Raw genomic sequence first — 20730 nt, forward strand, 5'->3', positions numbered from 1 at the left:
TACATCCTCCTTTTAAAAGTGTTGAAACGCACCAAGACGTACAGGCCGACATTGTGTAATTTACGGCTGTTAGCTGCCGCGCCTTTTGTAATAAAATTTTACTTTAGTACTAAAACAAGGAGAAGGATAAGTGTTCCGTCTGCAATTACCAGTGGCAGACACAACACTCTATTTACCTGCAAACTGATGGTGGTGAGAACTTGCACCCCATAATTGTGGATCATCTCGGCTCTTAAGTAATTACTTAATTGGTATTGTTCTCACACACACACTGACTCTGCTCCACTGCTATCACACCTTCATTCACTTTATCTCTGTCTCTGTGCTCGTGAGAAGGACATGGAAAGTCACGAATTGTGATGCAGAAGCTGTAACTTGTCTTTGTGCAGCTCTTCCCCTTAAACTGATTCTCAAGGATAAAACGCACCCTACTTCTCATGTCTTTGCCCCCAGCGCATGCAGCAACAAGCCCTTGTTTTGTCTCTTTCAATTTCTAAGGGGGCTGTATTGTGTCACAAGACAAGAAAAGCACAAGCTAATTGTTTTTGTGTGATACCTGAGCTGAGTCACCTGAAGACAAGCGCGCTTGTGTGCTCAGCATTGTGCAAAGTCGAGATATGAAATAGCTGTCAGTTCAAGGTCCCTGTATAAAGGGATAGCAGAACATTGTAGAACATGATTAAAGACAACGTTTGAAAGAATGAGGCAATCGTGTACGGAGCACAAAGGTGTCGGCCGTACTGTACTCGCAAAAAGCCTGTATAGTGCCGACCGAAGCATATCTTTAATGGAGAAAATGAATCAGGATTTGTCTTGCTTGAGATATGAGAATATTCCTGCTGCTCGTTAATAGCAGTCGTTGGATTCAGAGGCTGGGAGGTGCCTTTTGAAAGTAAATGTGTTTAATGAGCAGCTAGCTGTCAACAGCTTACAGAGAAAAAGAGCTTTTTGTTGTGTTGCATTTGGTGTTGGTGGATCATACAAATACCTATAGACAAGGTCAATTGGCAGATGAGAGGGAACATCCTACTGCTGTGGTCATATTTCTACATATTTGCATATGTTCCCGGGAGCAAACTCAAGAATGTGCTCTCCTTTTGTGGCGATACGATAAAATCTATAGTGCCTTGTGTTGTGTGTGTTTTAGTTTACTTTAAATAAATATAAATGTGTAAGTATTGATCAGCAGCTTTAAATATACGCTGGTTATATTTCTTTTAGTGTAAAAAATGGAAGTTATTCTAATTTCTGCCAACACAGGACCTAAAGGAGCGAATACCATGTTGGTATTAAAACTCTACAAGCTTGAGTCTGGTGGGCTTGAGTTCCTCTAACCCTACAAAGTTGCCCAAATGTTGTGTACCTGCATGATTTGTAGTTGTACAAGTTTATCCTTCAAGCCTGACCAGCCTAGCTGTTGATAGTGCTTGCCAACGCGTGCCCCTGAGTCCAAACCCAGCACTGTCCAACTTGTGTTCTGTAATTAACTTGAAGTGTTTCGCGGACTTTCGAACCGTGAACAGAGTGACGAATGAAAGTAACTCAAAACAAGAGAATTAGCCAGCAGCAGCAGTTAGTCTTCCTTTATCATACATATATATCTATATATATATACATATATATAGATATATATATATATATATATATATACATATATATCTTCAAATAGCTGTACGTTGAATTTTACTTTTACTTCTCATGTATTGCAGTTTCAGCTGCGTCCTTAATATAACTAGTGAGGGCCTAAACCTCCGGTTATGCAGATGTGGTTGACCGTCTCGGTCGTGTACAAGCTGTCTCAGCACATCATCCTCAAACGACTCCTCCTGATGTGTAGCAGCATTTTTTTATGTCCCAAATGTTTTTCTCAGCCCAATTATGTATCAGAATATCTGTGTGGTTACGCACGTAAGTGCGGAACTTCTGAATGTTTGGTGATTTTTAGCAATTGTGTGGTTCCTCTCCCCATCCAGATGGGCTTGCAGCGCTGGTGGGAGCAGGAGATCCCTGTGGACGGAGCGATCAACAAAGGAGAGCTCATGACGCACAACCTGACGGAGCTCATAAAGCCCGAGTCCTACGAGGTGCGCCTCACTCCCATCACGCGTTTCGGAGAGGGTGACTCCACCATCCGGATTGTCACGTACAGCGGTGAGTGCTGTATACAAACTCTAAAGGTGTCTTTTTTTTAAGGGACCAGTCTGCTCCTGCTGCTGTATTTCAATGTTTCCACGTTCCGGCATTCACTTTAGCCTTCTGGCCACCCGTGTGGTTGCACATGTGGGTGAATTACAGCTACAGCTGGTACCGTTATCCTTCAGCTCACTCAGAAATACTCCTCAATTATCTCCATCTCAAGTGACACATATTCATCAACACTGGTGGAAATCAAAAGTTCTCTCTGCTAACACCAATCATTACGATGATCCCTATGATGGCGCATTGTGTTTATGTAGGAAGCACAACGTGAACTCATTAAAATGATTTGAATTGCGTCTAACACATGCAGTCATCAGAAGACAGCTTGACATCCGCTTGCTATACGCTTCTTTGCCACTTTGACTCAATGTGGATCAACTGACTAATCGTCTCGGCCTTGTGACCTTCATTGCCTGAGTCGGGTCTATTCTGGACTCGAGCAAAGTCTGACTTGCTTCTGTGCGCGAGAGATCATCGTGACATCGAAGCGTCAGATGACTTCTGTTGGACGACACGCTGGCGGAAACACAAACACGACATTAGTATCCGGCAGTGTCATTGAACACATGCACGTGTACTTGAGATGTGCATTTTCAGAATCAACTGGCTGTTTTCTGTCTATCGCTGGCTTCTTCGTCTTCCTGAGTTGTGCTGCTGCCTGCTGCAGTTGTGAATTATTCAGTTTCACTGCAGCTTATCGTGGCTGGTGAAAAGAGAATTGGAAAAGAGATGAAACCTTCTCTGCTGTTATTCCCGTTGTAGTTTGTGGTGTTGTGTTGCCTCTGCCAAACCTTGAATTGAATTCAGATGAATTCAAGTCATGACAATTGAGACTAATTAAGACAGAGAGAGGCACAGAAGGGAAGACGGAGGCAGTCAAGTCGGGGCTGAGGAAAAAGAAGAAGATACAGAGGAACAAAGTAGAGAAAAAAAGGAAGACAGCCAATGCTGATGTGCGAATCGGCTGCCCAACAAGAGACCGGACTAATTATCACCCTAGGGCTGCTCTGCTCTCCCACGCACAGCACAGCATCACTGAAGCAGCCTCATGCGGGTCTGAGCAGAATCCACTCTGCTCACAGAACGTGACCCGAAAGACATCCGTGACGTGAAACAGTCAGTACGGCATCATCTCCATTACCGCTTCCTTTTCACTCTCACTGGGGAACAGCAACCGGTGCGTCTCTGTACAAGTTCATGGTGAACTGAAAGGAATGTGTTGCATGCAGTTATGATGAATCAGTATGTTAGATTTGGGTTTTATTCTATCTTTGTTTACAGAAATGAATGTGGTATTTTCTTGGAAGAAATAGAAATCGAATTATGCTCGACGTCGACCGGAGACACCGGAGAGTTTTTACTACGCTACTTACATTTAGCACTTTCATTACTAACAGGCAGACTTTTGTTGGAGTCGGAGATACTTACGCCAAAGAACTGACCAGGAATTAGCTGGGATTAATAAATATATACATGTCAATGTTGGAATAAGTCCAGAGTACTGAGCAGAGGTTCAGTGAGAACTGTTGTGTGTGTGTGTGTGTGTGTGTTACGTGTGACTGGACCAATCAGCAACCTGTAAGTAGCCATTGGCAGCTACAGGCGTAGTTTAGGTGTGTTTGAGACGACACGGATAAACAACAATGGCAGCTTCTAAAGAGGTTATATATGCTGCAATAGCATCAGTTGTATCAGAGCTGGAGAGTATTTCTTCACTGAAAGAAGAGCAAAGAACAACATTAAACATCCAAGGCCTCTAAAATCCAAGTATGAGTGCGTTTCCTCGTCTATGCCCAACAGGCCCGGCGATCATTCTGATGCAGGTCGGGAGCAGCTTTTCTGTGCGTTGGCAAGAAAACACAAAAGCGGTTATAGTGTCCCCAGCTGTAGGATGAAGGATGGTTGTGTCACCAAACTCCAAAGACGCTCTTTTAAATTTTGCTGCAGTGACAAACTTGGCATCTGTTTGGTGTTCCTCATAACACTAGTCTCTCTCCCTCTCTCTCTCTCGCTCTCTCTCTCTCTCACTCTCTCTCCCTCTCTCTCTCTCGTTCCCCCAAAGTGCAGGATTTAATGTTTAAGCCTGCACTTTGGGGGAACGAGAGAGAGAGAGGGAAGTCAACCTGCACAGTGGCACGGTAAAACACTGCCGTTATGTCTTAATTTGCCATTTTTATGCAGCTCGAAAGTGACATAATACAGTAAGATGCCTGTCCTAAAGTCAAAATCCACTAAATCTTATATTAAATACAGTCCTCTGCTTCTGGTCATGTCTATCGCCTGCCATACCTGAGGTGTTGGGGTATTGTTATTATCCGGCCAGCGGTGGTTCACTGTAATCCCTGTCTGAGCTTTTGTTCAGTCCTGGGCTCAACTCTGTTTACCTCAGAACTCAATGAGTCACAGTCTTTGAAATTATATTTTATAATTCTTTCTTCTTTTTTTTTTTAAAAGACTTGGGCCTCAAGCCTGTAACAAAGGGTTTGTCATGGTGGGCAATATTTCCTTCAAATGTTGTGTGGTTTTGAGCACAACGAAAGAAGCAGCTGACTTCACAGCGCATCTTCCCAATGCATTTACATTAAAAGAAGACATACCAATATCATCATCAGTGATATGATACAGAGCGCCTCTCACTGTTTCTATCGGGTATATGTTTGCTTGTTGACTAGCAGTCTCTTCTCTTTGCTTTTTGCACAATCTACGCAGGGCCCTCTGCTTCCGTCATCCACGTAGAGGACCATTGAGGATTCACTTGCTTGGATCAATGTGTCACACGTAAACTGATGCAACAACAGGATAATTATATGAGAATTATAGGAGAAGCTGGGCTGCTGTTGTGTTTGAGGACACTTGGCCTCGGCCGTGGAATTGTCTGCTGCTTGGTAATACAGCCGCAGGCCGGTGGGCAGAGAATCCAGCCAAGATGAAGTCAGTGTTCGTATCCGGAACGGCCTCTACGGACCGCTGTCCTTTGGCGGTCAATGAGCTCACTTTGTGTTTCAATCAAAATTAGGCAATTTTGGATGGAAGGCGGTCATGCGTCAAGCAACAGTTTGTTTTGTCCTCTGAGGTGGAAAAGTAGAAACCAGAGGACACGACCTTTCATAAGAGAAGTCTTCAAAAGAACGTCAACGAAAACTCACTTTGCTCCACGAGTGTTAATCTTAAGAACTATCAAAATTACATTTCATCCTCGATCATTATTTGAGGCTTTTGTTGCTGGAAGGGAAAGCAGAGCGCTGCAGCGCTGAGATAGAAATAAGAGACGGCGTTTTTAAGCCCTTGCACCTTGAGGGCTTTTCACACCTAAGCTTTAACAACATTGTGCATTATTAGGCGAGTGCTTGAGCTTCACTCAAGTTTTCAGGAGCTACAGAAATATTTGAAGACTAGGCTGCAAAATAAAAATAAAAATGCTTTTTAGTGGATGAGCCAACAACAGTAAGCAATCTCCGTGTATTTTAATTCCTCGTTTGTTTCACCATATCCAATACATTCATCTAAATTGGAAGTTTGATTATTTGTCGGTGTGTGTGTGTGTGTGTGTGTGTGTGTGTGTGTGTGTGTGTGTGTGTGTGTGTGTGTGTGTGTGTGTGTGTGTGTGTGTGTGTGTGTGTGTGTGTGTGTGTGTGTGTGTGTGTGTGTGTGTGTGTGGTAAAGTAGCCTCTGGGCCTGTACTCCGCTCAGCTTGATTTCCTGGGTTGGGGGTAGAGACATTGCTCGAGCAGACACATTCATCTGGACTGAGGCACCGGGAGTCGGCCTGGGGAGGCTGCAGGTAAAAAGAAGAGAACAATCTGACAAGGAAAAATATTTTCACAACTACAATCTTGAAAGAAAGAAGGGGGCAGCAGTACGGATTGGGAGGGGGGGGGGCTGCAGGAAATGGGAGGTTGAGAGTGAAAGAACAGAGTTTTGTCAGAAAACTCAGCATCCGTTTTCACAGGCTGTAAGTTGTCATTGAAAACGTTTCCCCTGCAACAGCCCGGATGATTTCCTCCCTCTCTGCAGACTTTCATTGCAGCAGTGCCAGTGTGCAGCCCAGCATCGATTCAGTGGCATGCAGGTATTTTCAGTAACATAAGAGATTATTAAAGCTGTTACAGTGTACAGCCTGTTCTTCCCACACTCGCAGTGAGGCTGCAGTGTTGCAGGTCACTGAATGTTTTATATGATTCAATTGGAAATGCAACGGTTTGTTTTCTCTCTCTCTTCCCCCCGTCTCTGCGCGTGCCTTTGTGCTTATTTGTCTTTTCTCTCCACCCTGCAACTGAACGAGTGGACGCACATTTCTGTGCACCGCAGAGCAATAAACAGAAATCACTACCTCGTTCTGCTTTTAAAGAAGACCGATGCCACCATCCCCACACTTCCCCGCTCTTCAGTACATATTTTCCTTTTGTAGGAGTGATTTGTTATTACTCACTTTAATTGGTTGGATTAAAATCAATTCCCCCCCCCCCCCCCCCCCCCCCCATGAACAGCATGGGTTTCATAAATCACGCAGCAACATAGGTTTGTGGTAAAGCTGATGTATCGCATTTATTCCGCCGGTCAGCAATCGATATCATGAAAATGCTGATGAATCTTCTTGACAGGTTAAATGGTATTTACTCTGCAGATAAGTTGAAGTGCCGACTAACTGGCCCGTTGCAACTCTGTGTGATGCCCTTGACCTTTCTGCGTGTGCGGCGGCGGCGGCGGCGGCCTCTGAAATGATCAACGAGCTGAGGTGGACAGAATGCAGGATTTCACTGGACTCGCGTGATCCACGTGAAAGTGTCCATAATGGCGGACGTTGAAAACACAGAATCAAGGATGTTTACGGGAACGTGATTAGCACACACACACTTGTGATTATTGCTACTTGTGTTCTGATTCACTGGCTTCTAAATGGAAGTCTAAATTAGGCTTAGCGCTTTAAATGGAAGTCACCTTGAACAAGAACATCGGCAATCTCGGTAAATGGCAATAATGATAAGCAGTTGCGCCATCAGCTTATCAATGTGGTCCGGCTGGTCTTCCTAAGCCCTCTGTCTTTTACATTTGATAACCGGCAGAGAACGACTGCTGTCACCTTTTCAACTTTAAATCCCAGACATCTCTCTTTCTGCCGGCTCAATAATAATTGCATTGTGTGTGTGTGTGTGTGTGTGTGTGTGTGTGTGTGTGTGTGTGTGTGTGTGTGTGTGTGTGTGTGTGTGTGCGTGTGTGTGTGTGCCTGTGGATTGCTTCCTGTTTGCCGATGTTTGCGCTGTGAAAGCAACAGAGCTTGATGAAGATGGAGCGTGGACTCTCTAATATGCTTCCAGTGTTTTAATATCAGCGGACAGCATTTCCAGCCTTCCCATGAGCCTCGTTCATTTTCTTTCTTTATACAACACTGAGCATTGGGCTGAACGTGCTGTACATGCAGACTTTTATGAGCTAAACAGCAGATGACAGCAGGACAAAAGTTGAACAGCAACTACTGCTGTGTGCATGCTTGTGTTGTGTTCTGACCTGCGCTAGAGAACCTTGTGTCAGCCGAGCCTTTTTTAAAGCGCGACAACTCGAGTGCTTGTTCAGCCGCGTGCGCCTTCCGTTCCCTTTTAATAAGTATTTCACGTGTTGACAGACGGCTAACATATTCTGTACTAATGACTGTCCCTGGCCTGTCTCTCTCTTTCACAGCTCCCATCAACCCTCACCTGAGTAAGTAGCGTGCACCTCACTTAGCATGCCTCGGCAGAGGGCGAGCTCCTTCTGTCGCTGCTCAGTCTGTGGGAACAGTGGGGAGATTCAAAGTAACTGCACATCCTGTAGAGATCTGACTCACCACATGTCACACTGCACTGGAAGACCATTCCAAGTCTTCTTAAGTAGCACGAAATGAGGTATGAAGAAAGAAAAGCGAGACTTCTTTCAGGAACTGCGAGTAAACCTTCATCAGGCTATCTGACATGTTGAGAGCTTTTAATCTCCACAGGACAGTGTATTTGCATGAGATATTAGCTCGCTTGTGTGTGTGTGTGTGTGTGTGTGTGTGTGTGTGTGTGTGTGCTTTGTGAGCATTACTCCTGCATGCACCTGCGCCGTATGTTTATATCCGTTCATGTTTAGTCCCGTTTATGACACATTTCATTGTTGAAACTGTACAATTTCACACAGCGTTTGTGTATGCCGCTTTATTTCTTTGAATAGTTCTATGTTTTGGTGGGTGTTTACACAAACATTGCCAACATAATAGCAAACATCCGAATCACCAACATCATTATCCAAATCCCTGAAGGAAACTATCTTACCTGCACGCCTCCTCTTCCTCCCTCCTTCCTCTTGCCTCTCCTCCAAAATCCTCCTATCTCTCCCAGGCACAGAAGCTGAAAACATTTAGTTTAGCTCACAGTGGATGGGGGCGTTAGTGTCTGGCACCCGGGGCTAGACCTCCATTTAAATCTGCATGCCCATGAGGAGAAGAGGCAAGAGTGCCTGCAACCTGGCACCCTTCCTCTCCCTCTCCACCTCTCTTTTTATTCTCCTGCTCTCGCTGTCTATCGCCGTCTCTGCCTCGCAGCATCGCTGCCCTTCTTCCCTCCCTTGGTCCATCCGCCCACCCTCCACCCTCAGTCTATGTTACCTCCATCACCTGAGTAGAAGCAGCGCATTCTGCTCCTCTCAAGGTCACCACTCCAAACTGCTCCCGGCTACATTTTAATAAATCAATGAATATTTATCAGAACACATGCCTGCACCCAGAATCCAAATGCTCTTTTTTACTATCTCCTTAAGGACTCAGCAGCACCGTGTCCTCTAGTTATGGGTTTTGCTTTGTTTGTTACATGGATTAAATGGGGGGGGGGGGGGGGGGGGTTCTGACTCTGTTGATCTTACCCCTTCATTAAACTGAGTGGGTTAGTTCCCCACGCGTCTGACTATTCATTCTAACTGTTCGACGTTCCTCTACATATGACCCATCATTACATTGCGCGACACATTTACCTTTTTTTCTTAAAGGGTGATGAAACTTAGTGTCACTCCCTCTCTGCTCACTCCACGAGTTTAAAGATTGCAGTTGAAGGGGCGTGGAGAGCGACAGAGAAGGGGGGGGGGGGGCAATATCTCCATCTGCACACCCACTACAGAAAAGATGGAGAGTGATTGAGAAGGAGGGAGTGGGTGTCAAAGTCCTACTTGTGGGACACTACAAAACATCCAGCAATCGTTTATGCTTTCAAGTTACTCTAAAGTATTAGCAGTATATATATACACGTTGTACTTTTTCAGCGTCAGAAAACATGAAGAAAACCATCAATGCCTTTAGAAATCATGGGTTTTAGTGTTCCCGACCTCTTTCGCGTGATATTTGTATTTGGTTTTAATATTATTTCCTAAGTCAGGGTGCGTGGGTGTTTATTGAATACTATCCGCCATGCATAAGTAGTGGGCAGTCAAGTTCTAATAACCAGCTCCGAAACACACACACACACACACACACACACAAAAACACACACTGCCATTGGATGTTTTCAGGGTGCAGCACTCTCTGTGCAGAGACTTCTTTTCATTCAGTCAGGGAGGAACCAAACTCTCACTGACGTCTCCACCACAGTCAGCGAGAGGTCACGTCTTCATTTAGAAATTCTTCTCAGCAGATAGTATGGCATAATTAGGACTGTTCTGATGTATATATATATAAATATATATCCCCCTGTGACACACACAACGCTCATGAATCTCGTAAATATACAGTAGGTGTCACACTGCACACATACTGTACCTACAAGGCATAACTTCTCTCTTTCATAAGAATGTGAACGTAAGAGCCTGGTTCTGCTCTGTCACTCACCAGGAGAGTTCCACTGCAGCTTTGAGGAGGAGCCGATCTGCATGTTCACTCAGGACAAGAATGATGATTTTGATTGGACGCGACACAGCGCCGCTACCCGCGACACCAAGTACACGCCCAACACCGGGCCCAGTGGCGACCGCACTGATTCTAAGCAGGGTACGTATTTAAAAGTCTTTCTTCTTTTTCTGAAACTTTTTATTGATGACAATTTTTCCCAACTCGAAAAGTCCATTCTCAGCGTATGTGCTCTGAAGGCATCGCGTTTGCTCACCACACTGTGAACTGCAGAGATTTAAGGGGAGCGCAGAGAAACTCTCCTCCGTCAGCAAATGTGAAAACAAACTCTGCACATACATTATTCTGCACAGTGAAGGTCCAAGTGAAATAAGAGCAAAACCAAGTTGCATTACTGCAGGGGGGCTTTAACTAATCCATACAGCAAGTCAAAAAGATCCTTCCATTTCACTCTACTTCCAAAGTAAGTTGATCTCTGTGTATGATTCAATGATTCACCACTTCATTAGCAATTTGGGCATTTTCACAACAGCCACAGACATCTGTAATTGTCTGTAATTAAGACTGTAATGTAATGTAGCTGGAAGTGATTTGGAAACCCTAAATTGACAATGGTCAAAGTGTGAATGTGTGTCAGACCGTGTCAGTATTGTCCTGCTGTTGTATGACACACGCTCTCTGTTATTTCTTACATAATCCAAGGCTTCAGCTTCCTGTGACGCTAAACAGGAATGTGTGTGTGTGTGTGTGTGTGTGTGTAGAGAATAGATATATTTCCCGATACATGTAACATAACCGTAGATGCAAATCGCAAATAACGTCACCATCCACTAACCAGTGAGCAAGTCACTCAATTGAATTGCTCAGCTGGGGATTTTCTATATAGCTGAACAATCATATCGTAAACGTATGCACGAATAGAGAAGAAGAAAACACAGTTGGTGTGTGTGTGTCAGCGATTATTTTTGCCAGCTGTCAGCGGGGCTCTGAAAACACTGCAGCTGCTCATTGGATTGGAAAAATGTTGGTTGAATGCACACACTTTAAATGGACACCGCTCCGTATTTTCTTACGTAATCCGTGAATCCATGAATCCCCAGAGTGCAGTGGCAAACGGTCACGGTATTGCTGAATGATGGGGTAAATTAGCAGCATTGCGTCGCTACACATATGCTAACATTTGACTTTTTTGACGTGTGGAAATAAAGACAGATTAGTGTTCCCAGCTGAATAGTAGATGCTTTCAGCTGTACTCATTGTGTCATCGATTGCTTGACGCAGCACAATCTAACAGCCTTGATCACCTTGTAACTGAGTTGCTGTCTCCATGGGTACCTAAACCAGGGAATACTGCATAGAATGTAGCATTCAATATGTGAGTTGTATTCAACATTCAAGAACTTGATAAATAAAGAATTAATACAATTGGATTTGCAAGGATCTGTCTCAGGATTTTATATGATTTTATATGAATCTGCTGATGGAAAGTATCTGTGGTGGAATATAAGTGCCTATTATGGCGCTGTGGCACCAGCGCCAGCTGAAGCAGTAAATAATGCATCGTCTTTTATCACCTAATGGTTTCAAAATGTCCAGCATTTCATTACCATGCCCATTCCTCTTTGCGTGTAATTATCTGATATGAGATATTCCATTTGATTTTGGCTGGAGGGGCGTGGAGCGCCTCACCAGCTACTTCCCCGTGGCAGCGCAGAGTTTGGCTTCAGAGCGTGCGGCTCAGACGCAATCAGAGGTCTGTTAGACATGCACCGCCGCTGCTGAGCATAAATGTAACCCCATTGTTATCTCCTCGATTCGCCCCGGGTCATTGCTATAAGTAAAAGGAGAACTGTGCTTCGTAGAAAGCCCTGCCCCCTTATCTCTGACATGGAAGGTTTCATTCCCATCATGCTATCACTGACCGGCTGAAAAAGCAACTGAGAATGACCGCGGATGCCTCGCTTTTCCGCTGTTTACAGGGACAAATGACTTGCTGGTGTATCAGTAGGCATTCAGGAAGTCGTTGAGGGAGTCTGAACACTGCCTGAAAAAAAGCTCTCATGTTTTTCCAAAGGGTAAATCAACTGTTTGTGCAGTTTCTCAGTGAGGCACAATGACTTTGTCCTCAGGATATCCACAAGGCATATTCTCAGACACTCTTTCCACTCTACTACATAAAACAACTACATACTTTTGTCCTGTAGGTAATAATAAGACATCTGGTAACGTGACGACGGTACAAGAAACATGAGCAGCAATCAAACAGTTTGTTTCAAACAAACCAGATGTCTTTGGAAGAGCAAAGGCAATTGAAAAACCCAAAGTGTCTGTGTAACCTTCCTTTTAAACCGTGTGCACAGGGTTGTGTGTGTGCAATGATGGATTATTACCAATTCAGGATGTAGTCACCTTTGGTTTTACCTTCAAATAAAGTGGTTTAGTAAATCCGGCTCACGTGTTGGGTTGAGTATATGAAGTTAACCAAACTATAATAAATGATGACCAAAGCTACAAAATAACAGCTGCGTTGGAATGAACTAGAATTCTTCTTTAAATGTTCAAATGTTTAAATGTTCAATGAACAAAGTGCATTGCAGTTTGTTATATTTGAGGTGTTTATGTGTTTTTATGTGTCCCTGTGTTTCAAGGTTTCTACATGTACATTGAGACATCAAGGCCACGGAAGGATGGGGAGCAAGCGCGGCTCATAAGTCCATTTTTCAACGTAGCCCCTAAAAACCCTTACGGTATCACCAACCCACCTGCCTACTGCTTCGGCTTCTTCTACCACATGTATGGAAAACACATAGGTAAGGTACACTCCGACGCTTCGTTGTCCCCCGTCTGTTGTAACAAACGTCCGTGTTGCTCTTGGGTTTAATCTGCCATACGGTTTATCCACTGCTGAAAAGATCATCTCCATTTATATTCATTGCTCAATGGTTCATGGAGACTGATGAAGAAAAGGATAATTGCACTCATTCTTGAAAGAATATGTCACTTGTCTGTGCTTTTGGTTGCTTAAGCAGCAAAAGCAACTGAAAGTGGAACTTAAATTGCTTTGGCAATTCTCTGCTAAATGAAGGAGTTGCGTTCTCATCTATGCGGAACTAAATACCAGTCGATGAGGAAACAACACTTTTTATTTACCAAAGAAAGTCCATCGACAAGCATCTGTGGCACAACATCACACTGGCTTTGAGACATAACGAGAGAGAAGAGATTCTTAGAATTGCTGTCTGGGTTTTTACGAGGGAGGACGGCGGCACGTTTTCCTGCAAGCAACATCATTTCAGTCATTTCCTCAGAGGTTGTCCCCGTGGCAGGTGCAGCGGGGAGTTTTGTGCTTTCATGCTAACATTTTGCAAGTGCAGCTGTCAGATGTTTTGAGCAAAAGATATATCATTTTTGCAACAAACCCCTTCAAAGGTGTGTACACAAATCCTGGGCATTAGCTCATACATTCCTCTGTGACTGTAGATAACAACCTTGCATGGCCCATTTGAAGATGGCAGAGCGACTGAAGGAGCCATCTGTGGCTAACGTCTGACTCTCAGGCTTTCTTCACCGGGGACCCAATCAGCCGATTCGCAAGCGCTCCAGCTCTGAGTGCATGCTTTTTGTGTGTGTTTGTACATTTGGGAGTGGGGAGAAAGATTGGATCTCGAGCACACAAAAAACAGCAAGCTTGTACATTGTTGACAGCCTCCACTGGTGATTTCTCTGTCTGGGCTTCACCCACTATCATTCGCTCCTGCACAGGTTCTTAAGGCGGGTGAGGGGCACTGTTGGGTGCGGTTGCGGGATCATCTTGGTATCATGGAGGCTGGATGCTGTTTGGCATAAGAGCAGTTTGTTAGAAGGAACGGTGATGCTGTGCACTCGAACCACTGCAAAAAGCATTTACTATAACAGCAAAAATTAAAACTTGTGATTATGAAAAGGCTTCTGAGTTTTGTCTGGCTCGTCATTTCACAAATCACAGTGGAATTCTGAAATGATTGAAACCGTTACTATTAATGTGTTTCTTGTTAAAATAAAATGTCAATATGTCTCATGAACCTTCCACGAAGCACTCGGCACATTCGCGGTGTTCCCAAGGTTGAGGAGCTCTGGTCTGTTTGATGCTTCAATCCCCAAATAGATCATAAGCACAGGAGCCTTGAGGCACCGTCTGTGTGGTAATTAAAGGCCGACACCTACAGTGACGGGTATACAGTGTGTCTCTCTGTACATTAACACTAGGACTTGCCAAAGTCCGATATTTTCTAAATTTCTCTCAATCGCGATAGATGTTCATGACTAATTGAGAAAGTCAAAATTAAAGTAAAAAAAAAAAGATCCTTCAGTATTATTCATTGAGAGATAAACACTCAAAACTTCAGCTCATCTGCTCCAGCGTGGTTTGATCAGATTTGATTGACAGCGACCAGACAACCCCAATAACCGTCATCACATTCTGATTCAAATGCTGCCGAATCCTGGTTGGTGTTTGGAAGTACACGACATCGCCTTCTCACAACTTTGGCTCTCCAACAACAAACCGGTAAAAAACAACAACAATAAACACAGAACGTTGTCCGATTGTTTGTGTTCATGGGGGACCTCGTCACTCTTGGTAAGAAGCTGATTGAAAAATATGTTTTCAATGACAATGACACCAAGAGAGTGCACCACAAATATATCCAGTTAACTAAAAATACTATTTCCCTAAAAATATTTTCGAGTAAACAACAACAAACAGACAACAAACACAACAAAGCAATGATAGTGAATGAACCCAATGAGGGGAGAGGGACTTGCAGTTTTGTGCTCATCAAACTTGATGTTCAATAAACTGTGAAATCACTACAGGCTGGCAACTGCACTCAACTCTCTCTTGATAAGAAGTTTACGGCGAGCGTTTGGCTGCGTTTACCTCGGTATTCTACTGAGACATCGGTGGAATCGGCGCCATCTCCACCCTCCACCTGCTCCGCTCTGAGCTTCTGCTGGACCTGCTGCTCCAAGAGCAACCCACTCAGCTTCCTCTCCTTCTTTTCTCTCCCTCTTTGAGTAAACTGGCTTATATGTCTTCATAAGCCACGTCTTCTTTTGTGGATCTGATGTCATTCCAGCTATTTTATTTCCCTTTGAAGTTTGTTCAATGACTCGTATTTGCATGAATAATACAAACGCTGGCTCACAGATTGTTCTATTGAGTAAAATGCATTTTCGTTTCACAGCTGAAGGTGAACTGCGGTCTGAAACATGAAGTGTTTTTCGACAATTTGACCATTATGAGCTCTCGTGCTCTCGGCAGCGACCTGTCAATCACAGTAACAAGTAGTCAAGACTAGTGGAAGTGTCCAGGTGGGTGGGCCGGACCAAACATCTGGAGAGGTGGAAGCAAGGGGGGTGGAGAGAATATAAGGAGAGGGGTGTTGGAGGGCGACTCAGCGGGGAGGTGAGAGCTCCGAGGTTGAGTAGGCCGTGACATTTCCAATTTGCTCAAATTGATCGCCAGCCAGACCCTCTCTTCCCTGCCCTCCCCGTCTGTGGCCATGCCCAGACTGTGGCGCGTTATGATGAATGGGCTAAATGTCAAGGACTTGAAACCCAGCTCAGATCCTCCATGGCTACGCTCCATTTAGCATTCTGCCTCTCTGGCCGTGAGAGAAATTCACCCACTGGCTGGCGATCAATTTGAGAACTCAAGAATGTTAATTTGTGATATTTTCTACCCAGAGAAATGAGTGCTTATGACAAATGCACCAAATAATGTATGGTCACATATGCTGTGCATGTTCTCTTTTTGCAGAGGACTGTTGTTTTAAATAGCTCGTCGTTAGATTACATTTTATATTCACGCTTTAAAGCCTCTCGAATGCCTCTCCAACTAATGCAGCTCCCACACTGGCCTCTACATTCGTAATCACGCGTGGTGGTTCCTGTGTTGGTGCATTTGGAAGCGGACAACCTTTTCCATACTCGTCTGATGTGTGTTAGGTCACGGCACCATCGAATCCTATTTTTGAAGGCCCAAGCCACCAGATGTCACCATTGTTATCTACCATGGGCGCCTCGCTCAGCAAACATAGCTGTCTTGTGTTTTGGACCTACACCTCCGACAGAAGCCCAGTGGCTCTACAGTTTTTGGCAGTGGTAGAAAATGTCTGTGGCATCCATCGAGCCATCCTCGGTAATCCGTTCTAGCTGGCACAGCTCCGTCTTGAGAAGCTGGGAGTTTGATGCTCTGAGGGACTGTGCTGCAGAGGTGAGTCACAGTCAAGTTGTGGCACGGCAGCGCTGGAGGCCAGAATCGGTCGATAAGGAGTTTCGCCCACACGCTGACGAGAACAGTGGCACGGGCTCAAAGAAACTCCTCCGTAGTTAGCTAGCGGGGGAATACCTGAGACAAGGTCACACTTAATTACTGAAGCGCACATCAAAGTTTGCCTTTGGAGCCCGTGTCGCATTTGTTTATCGGATTAAGTCTCCAGCAAAGCACGCCAAGCATGTCTGTTTTAAGGCTGACCTTCTGAGAAGCAATGGAGTCATCCTTTCATTGGCAAGGAGGGTGGTACTGCACCTCAATCCCCCTCTCGCTCGTCCTCGCTACATAACTGAACATTTCCAGGAGCTACTTCTCACTTTTCACCAGACTCACGTCTTTCTCTTCTCAGATCTTTGTAAATTTCACAAGTGTCTGCCACAGGTATTTCCTTAAAAAAAAAGAAAAAAGAAGGTATTCTGAAGAATAGACAGCATATGCCTTTGCTCAGGATGTGATGACACTGACATTACCACCGACATGGCGATGAGTTCAAAGAGAAATGTAAGCGAGCCGGCTCAGCAAGAATCCTCCTACAGCCTAAACACTTCAACGGGAGATGAAACCGCAGGTCATGTTCTGTGCAAGAGCTCGTCTCTCACTGGAGATTGTGCTGTCGTCGGGGGGAAAGCGTACTGTACACTGCGCTGATGAAAGAATGTGAACAGTGACGTACAGCGAGGCACAGCTGCATCAAGAGAGAGGTTGAAGCCGTAGACGCTGCTGTTTCTCTGCTCACCAGTTATGTCACAGCGCAAAGGTTATGCTGAACATATTTGTAAAAGAGCAGTGGTCCTGCTGAGCTTCGATACGGTGTCAATGCTAACCTGATCTGGTCTTTGGATGCTGCTCTCTCTCTCTCTCTCTCTCTCTCTCTCTCTCTCTCTCTCTCTCTCTCTCTCTCTCTCTCTCTCTCTTGCTCTCTCCCTGGTGATTAAAAAACCAACAGGAGAGGAGGGAAAAGAGGTTGCACTCTGTGTCATCATCTGACAGTTTTATATCAAAGCCCAGGGCCAGACAAGAGGTCTCACTGAGGGGAGTCTTCAATTCAGACCTGGTACACAGCTTATTCTGTGACAAGGGGAGCCAGTACTTCTGTGTTATTATTTAACTGAATGCACTTAAAATGGATCCGTCAAATTGCATTTTCAAATGCAGAGTTTGTCTCGACAGCGACATCTTGAAGCTGGAAAGAAGCTGGACTGAGCATAAATAGTTTGAAGCTCATGAAACATTAGCAACCGTTCTCTACGGGGAATGTATTTATGCTCTCCGAAAGATTCTCATCACACATTGCCCATTAGTGATAATTAATTTGGATTAATACAAGCCAGAGAATAACTTATCTTCGCTTGCAGAATCACAACTTAATAGATGTGTCAATTCACGTGACCCGAGTTTAACCTTTGCTGCTGCTCGGCTCTGCTTCAAATGCAGACGAATACATACATTTGGAATGAAGGAGAAGCGTGTGAATACTAAGATGAACACTCTGCGTGGTTGTGTATCTCAAATGTGGGAGAAGGAATGCTTCGAAAAAAAGGACAGAAGCATCGCTGGAGTTTCAAACTTTTGGTTTTACAGTTCTTTAGAAGACTTTAGATGGATATGAAAGAGAACCATGAAGTCCCAGATTGTTGTGAACTAGACTTCCTTGTTCGTCTTTCTTTTTGACAGATCTTTTTAGGATTTCTTCTCTACTTTCTCTATTTTATTTAATTGAAGGGTCCATATTATGGAAGCACAACAGTCTGCCGAAACACAATTTTGTCACAAGCTTTTCTCTTAACTATTTAACGCCATAGTGTTCTTAATAGGGCAGAGTATTTGGGCTCCAGTTTTGGGGTTCGACACGTAATAATGTCTGTATTCATTTACTCAAAATACAAATAAAACATGACATTACTCGAAAAATAGCAAAGAGTGAGAGACTGAAAAATGTGCCTGTAGTGTACGCTTATGAACTTCTGAAGTTATATTGTTGTCACATGGCCCAGTAGCATAGAATCTGTGGCCCACTATGGGTCCACTGCCTGGAGGTTGGAAACCGCTGACGGTACAGCGGTGGAATCGTGTTTGTGCGCGAGTACGCTGACATTCATGTGCAACTGTCTCTCCCTCGTACAGGAACACTAAACGCCCTCCTGAAACAGAAGGGCCAAACGGCCTCCGAGGGTCCCGCGTGGTCGTTAAATGGGAACCAAGGTGACCGCTGGAAGCAGGCAAAAGTCAGCATCCATCCGACAGCATCCTTCCAGGTGAGACCGGGAAACGTAATCAATCCAATACTCAGCAGCATTCCTCTAGTTGCCCTCTATTCCCTTGCGTTGGTATGTTGAAGTATTGGTTTCCTTGAGGGCGGCATATTGATGCGGCGCTTCACAAGCTGTGATATTAAGCAGAGATGTGGCCATTGTTTGCTGTTGTGAAAGCAATATCGCTCACGCGTTGCCATCAGGATGCCTACTCTTTTGCGAGTAGAGAATATTGGACTCCAATATTCTCAATCATTTTTTTGACTGCAGTTGTGGAAAGTAATTATAGTTTCAGCTCTTTTTTTTGTTCCCACTCTTACTTTTAACTGTAACATCACAAGCATTCTTAACTTTAAATGTTGTGAGATTAAAGACTGAAACAAACACTTGCCACCTGCTGTCATTTTCCACAATCTTTCTGCGGTGCCAATTTTCTTGTTTTTTTTGTGGTCTTATCAAATCTGAACATCTAACATGACAAACATGTTTTTCCTCTCCGCAGGTGGTGCTCGAAGGCATCCGAGGACCAGGCATCGAGGGTGACATCGCCATCGATGATGTCACGCTGGAGGAAGGGGAGTGTCGAGACCCGCCGCCCAGTGAGTAGCGCCGCACTTGCGCCTCGTCCCCCCTTTCATCTGAGCTCCAGGTTCTGTCTCTCTCTACCCCACGTTGGACGAGGTCATTGATTTACGAGAGGGGATCCAATCTCAGACGGTTTGAACGGCGTTGAACCACAGTTGCCGTGGCAATAGTGTTGTAATCACATGAGCGACAGCCACGCCGGCTGAGTGGAGCGCTGTAATTGCGCTGCAGGAACAAACGGAACGTGAAACACAGAAAACAGGACAGAGCAAATGGTCTGCGATTGACAAAGTGATATTGGCAGGCGGACGAGCGCTGCTCATTTGATGTCGTGCATGTTATTTAGGGTTGGAGGAAATTTGTTTCCTTCTAACGTGTACCATACATGAATCAGGGTAATCTTATTTCAATTGTTCATGTCTTTGGAGGAAAATAAGCAGGCATCTCAAAGGTATTCTTTCTATAACGGCAAGATTGTTGCTCAAGGTACATTTCATATGGATCCATTTATGATTCAGAGCGACGAGATTTGATTCGTTTGGTGTTCTAGGATTGGTCGCCCAGGCTGAGGACAGAGTCATGCAGAGAATAATGCATTTCAATCTCAGATGATGAATAGACTTTATTTATTTCATGTAAGAGGGAAAACGATTAGAATTATCTCGTCTTGTTTTCGGATCTGATCGTGCAGGTTAGTTCTACATGAGGAATAGTTTCGGGAAATATATTCATTTGTTTCTTGCAGGGAGTTCATATGCATGAGCCGCGCTCATGTCTGTTTGTAGAATATGAATCTGGAGACTAGTTAGTTTAGAGACTGAAAGCAGAGCCAGGCTAGCTTTTTCCCCTGTTTTCAGTCTGTATGCTAAGCTAGGCTAACCAGCTGCTGGCTGTGGCTTCATATTTATCAAAGATACATACGTACATTAGAGTGCTATCCATCTTCTCAATCTTCTTCTTTTCTCGACAAGAAAGTGAATAGATGTATTTTCCAAAAATTGGAGAACTATGCCGTGAAACACAATTGGCTCATTACGTGTTCATGTGTTGTTTGGAGTGTATCAAATCAATTTCCACCATTATTTTCTGTTTGTGTTTGTAGATCTCAGCGCTCAGGCTCCGTCCACGTCCTCCCATATATGGCTGCTATGCATCACCTTGGTGATGACCCTCCTGGAAGGTCAGAGGTGACCCTTCTCTCTGTCACCTCAGAGGCGAATATTCAGACCCACCGTCTGTGAACTGTACCCTCGGCATCCAATCACCAAAGATTCATGCATCCTGAAAGCAGCAGGGGTCCCCTGCCAGACCTCGGAGGGACCGAAATGAATGAAAGAGAGAAAAAAATCGTGATAAAAAAGTTCCACAAAAAGTAATAAAGAAGATGCGCAATTTTTTTTAAAGAGACCACTTTTACCGAAACAACTCCTCGGTGCAGGACTCTGGACATCTTCACGAGCACAAAGACAGGCGGCCGGCGAATGCGCCTGGACTTTGCCGAAAGAGTTCACAAGCGTCGAAGGAGGACGGAC

General features: G+C 44.5%; 1 protein-coding gene across 1 annotated transcript in view; it reads left to right on the top strand.

Moving 5' to 3' along the window:
- LOC306793728 (MAM domain-containing glycosylphosphatidylinositol anchor protein 2) overlaps window positions 1–20436 on the top strand; it is a gene marked incomplete at its 5' end in the record, with an annotated part of 143783 nt that extends 123347 nt beyond the window's left edge. The window contains 7 exons of the mRNA XM_079291464.1: window positions 1974–2151; window positions 7876–7896; window positions 10031–10186; window positions 12694–12855; window positions 18486–18616; window positions 19116–19212; window positions 20301–20436. Of these exons, the coding sequence (XP_079147590.1) occupies window positions 1974–2151; window positions 7876–7896; window positions 10031–10186; window positions 12694–12855; window positions 18486–18616; window positions 19116–19212; window positions 20301–20389 (834 nt within the window). The 3' untranslated portion in view covers window positions 20390–20436. The remainder of the gene's footprint in view (window positions 1–1973; window positions 2152–7875; window positions 7897–10030; window positions 10187–12693; window positions 12856–18485; window positions 18617–19115; window positions 19213–20300) is intronic.
- Window positions 20437–20730: the final 294 nt, after the last annotated feature.

This window comes from Melanostigma gelatinosum (assembly GCF_949748355.1).
Source record: "Melanostigma gelatinosum genome assembly, chromosome: 19".
NCBI lineage: Eukaryota > Metazoa > Chordata > Actinopteri > Perciformes > Zoarcidae > Melanostigma > Melanostigma gelatinosum.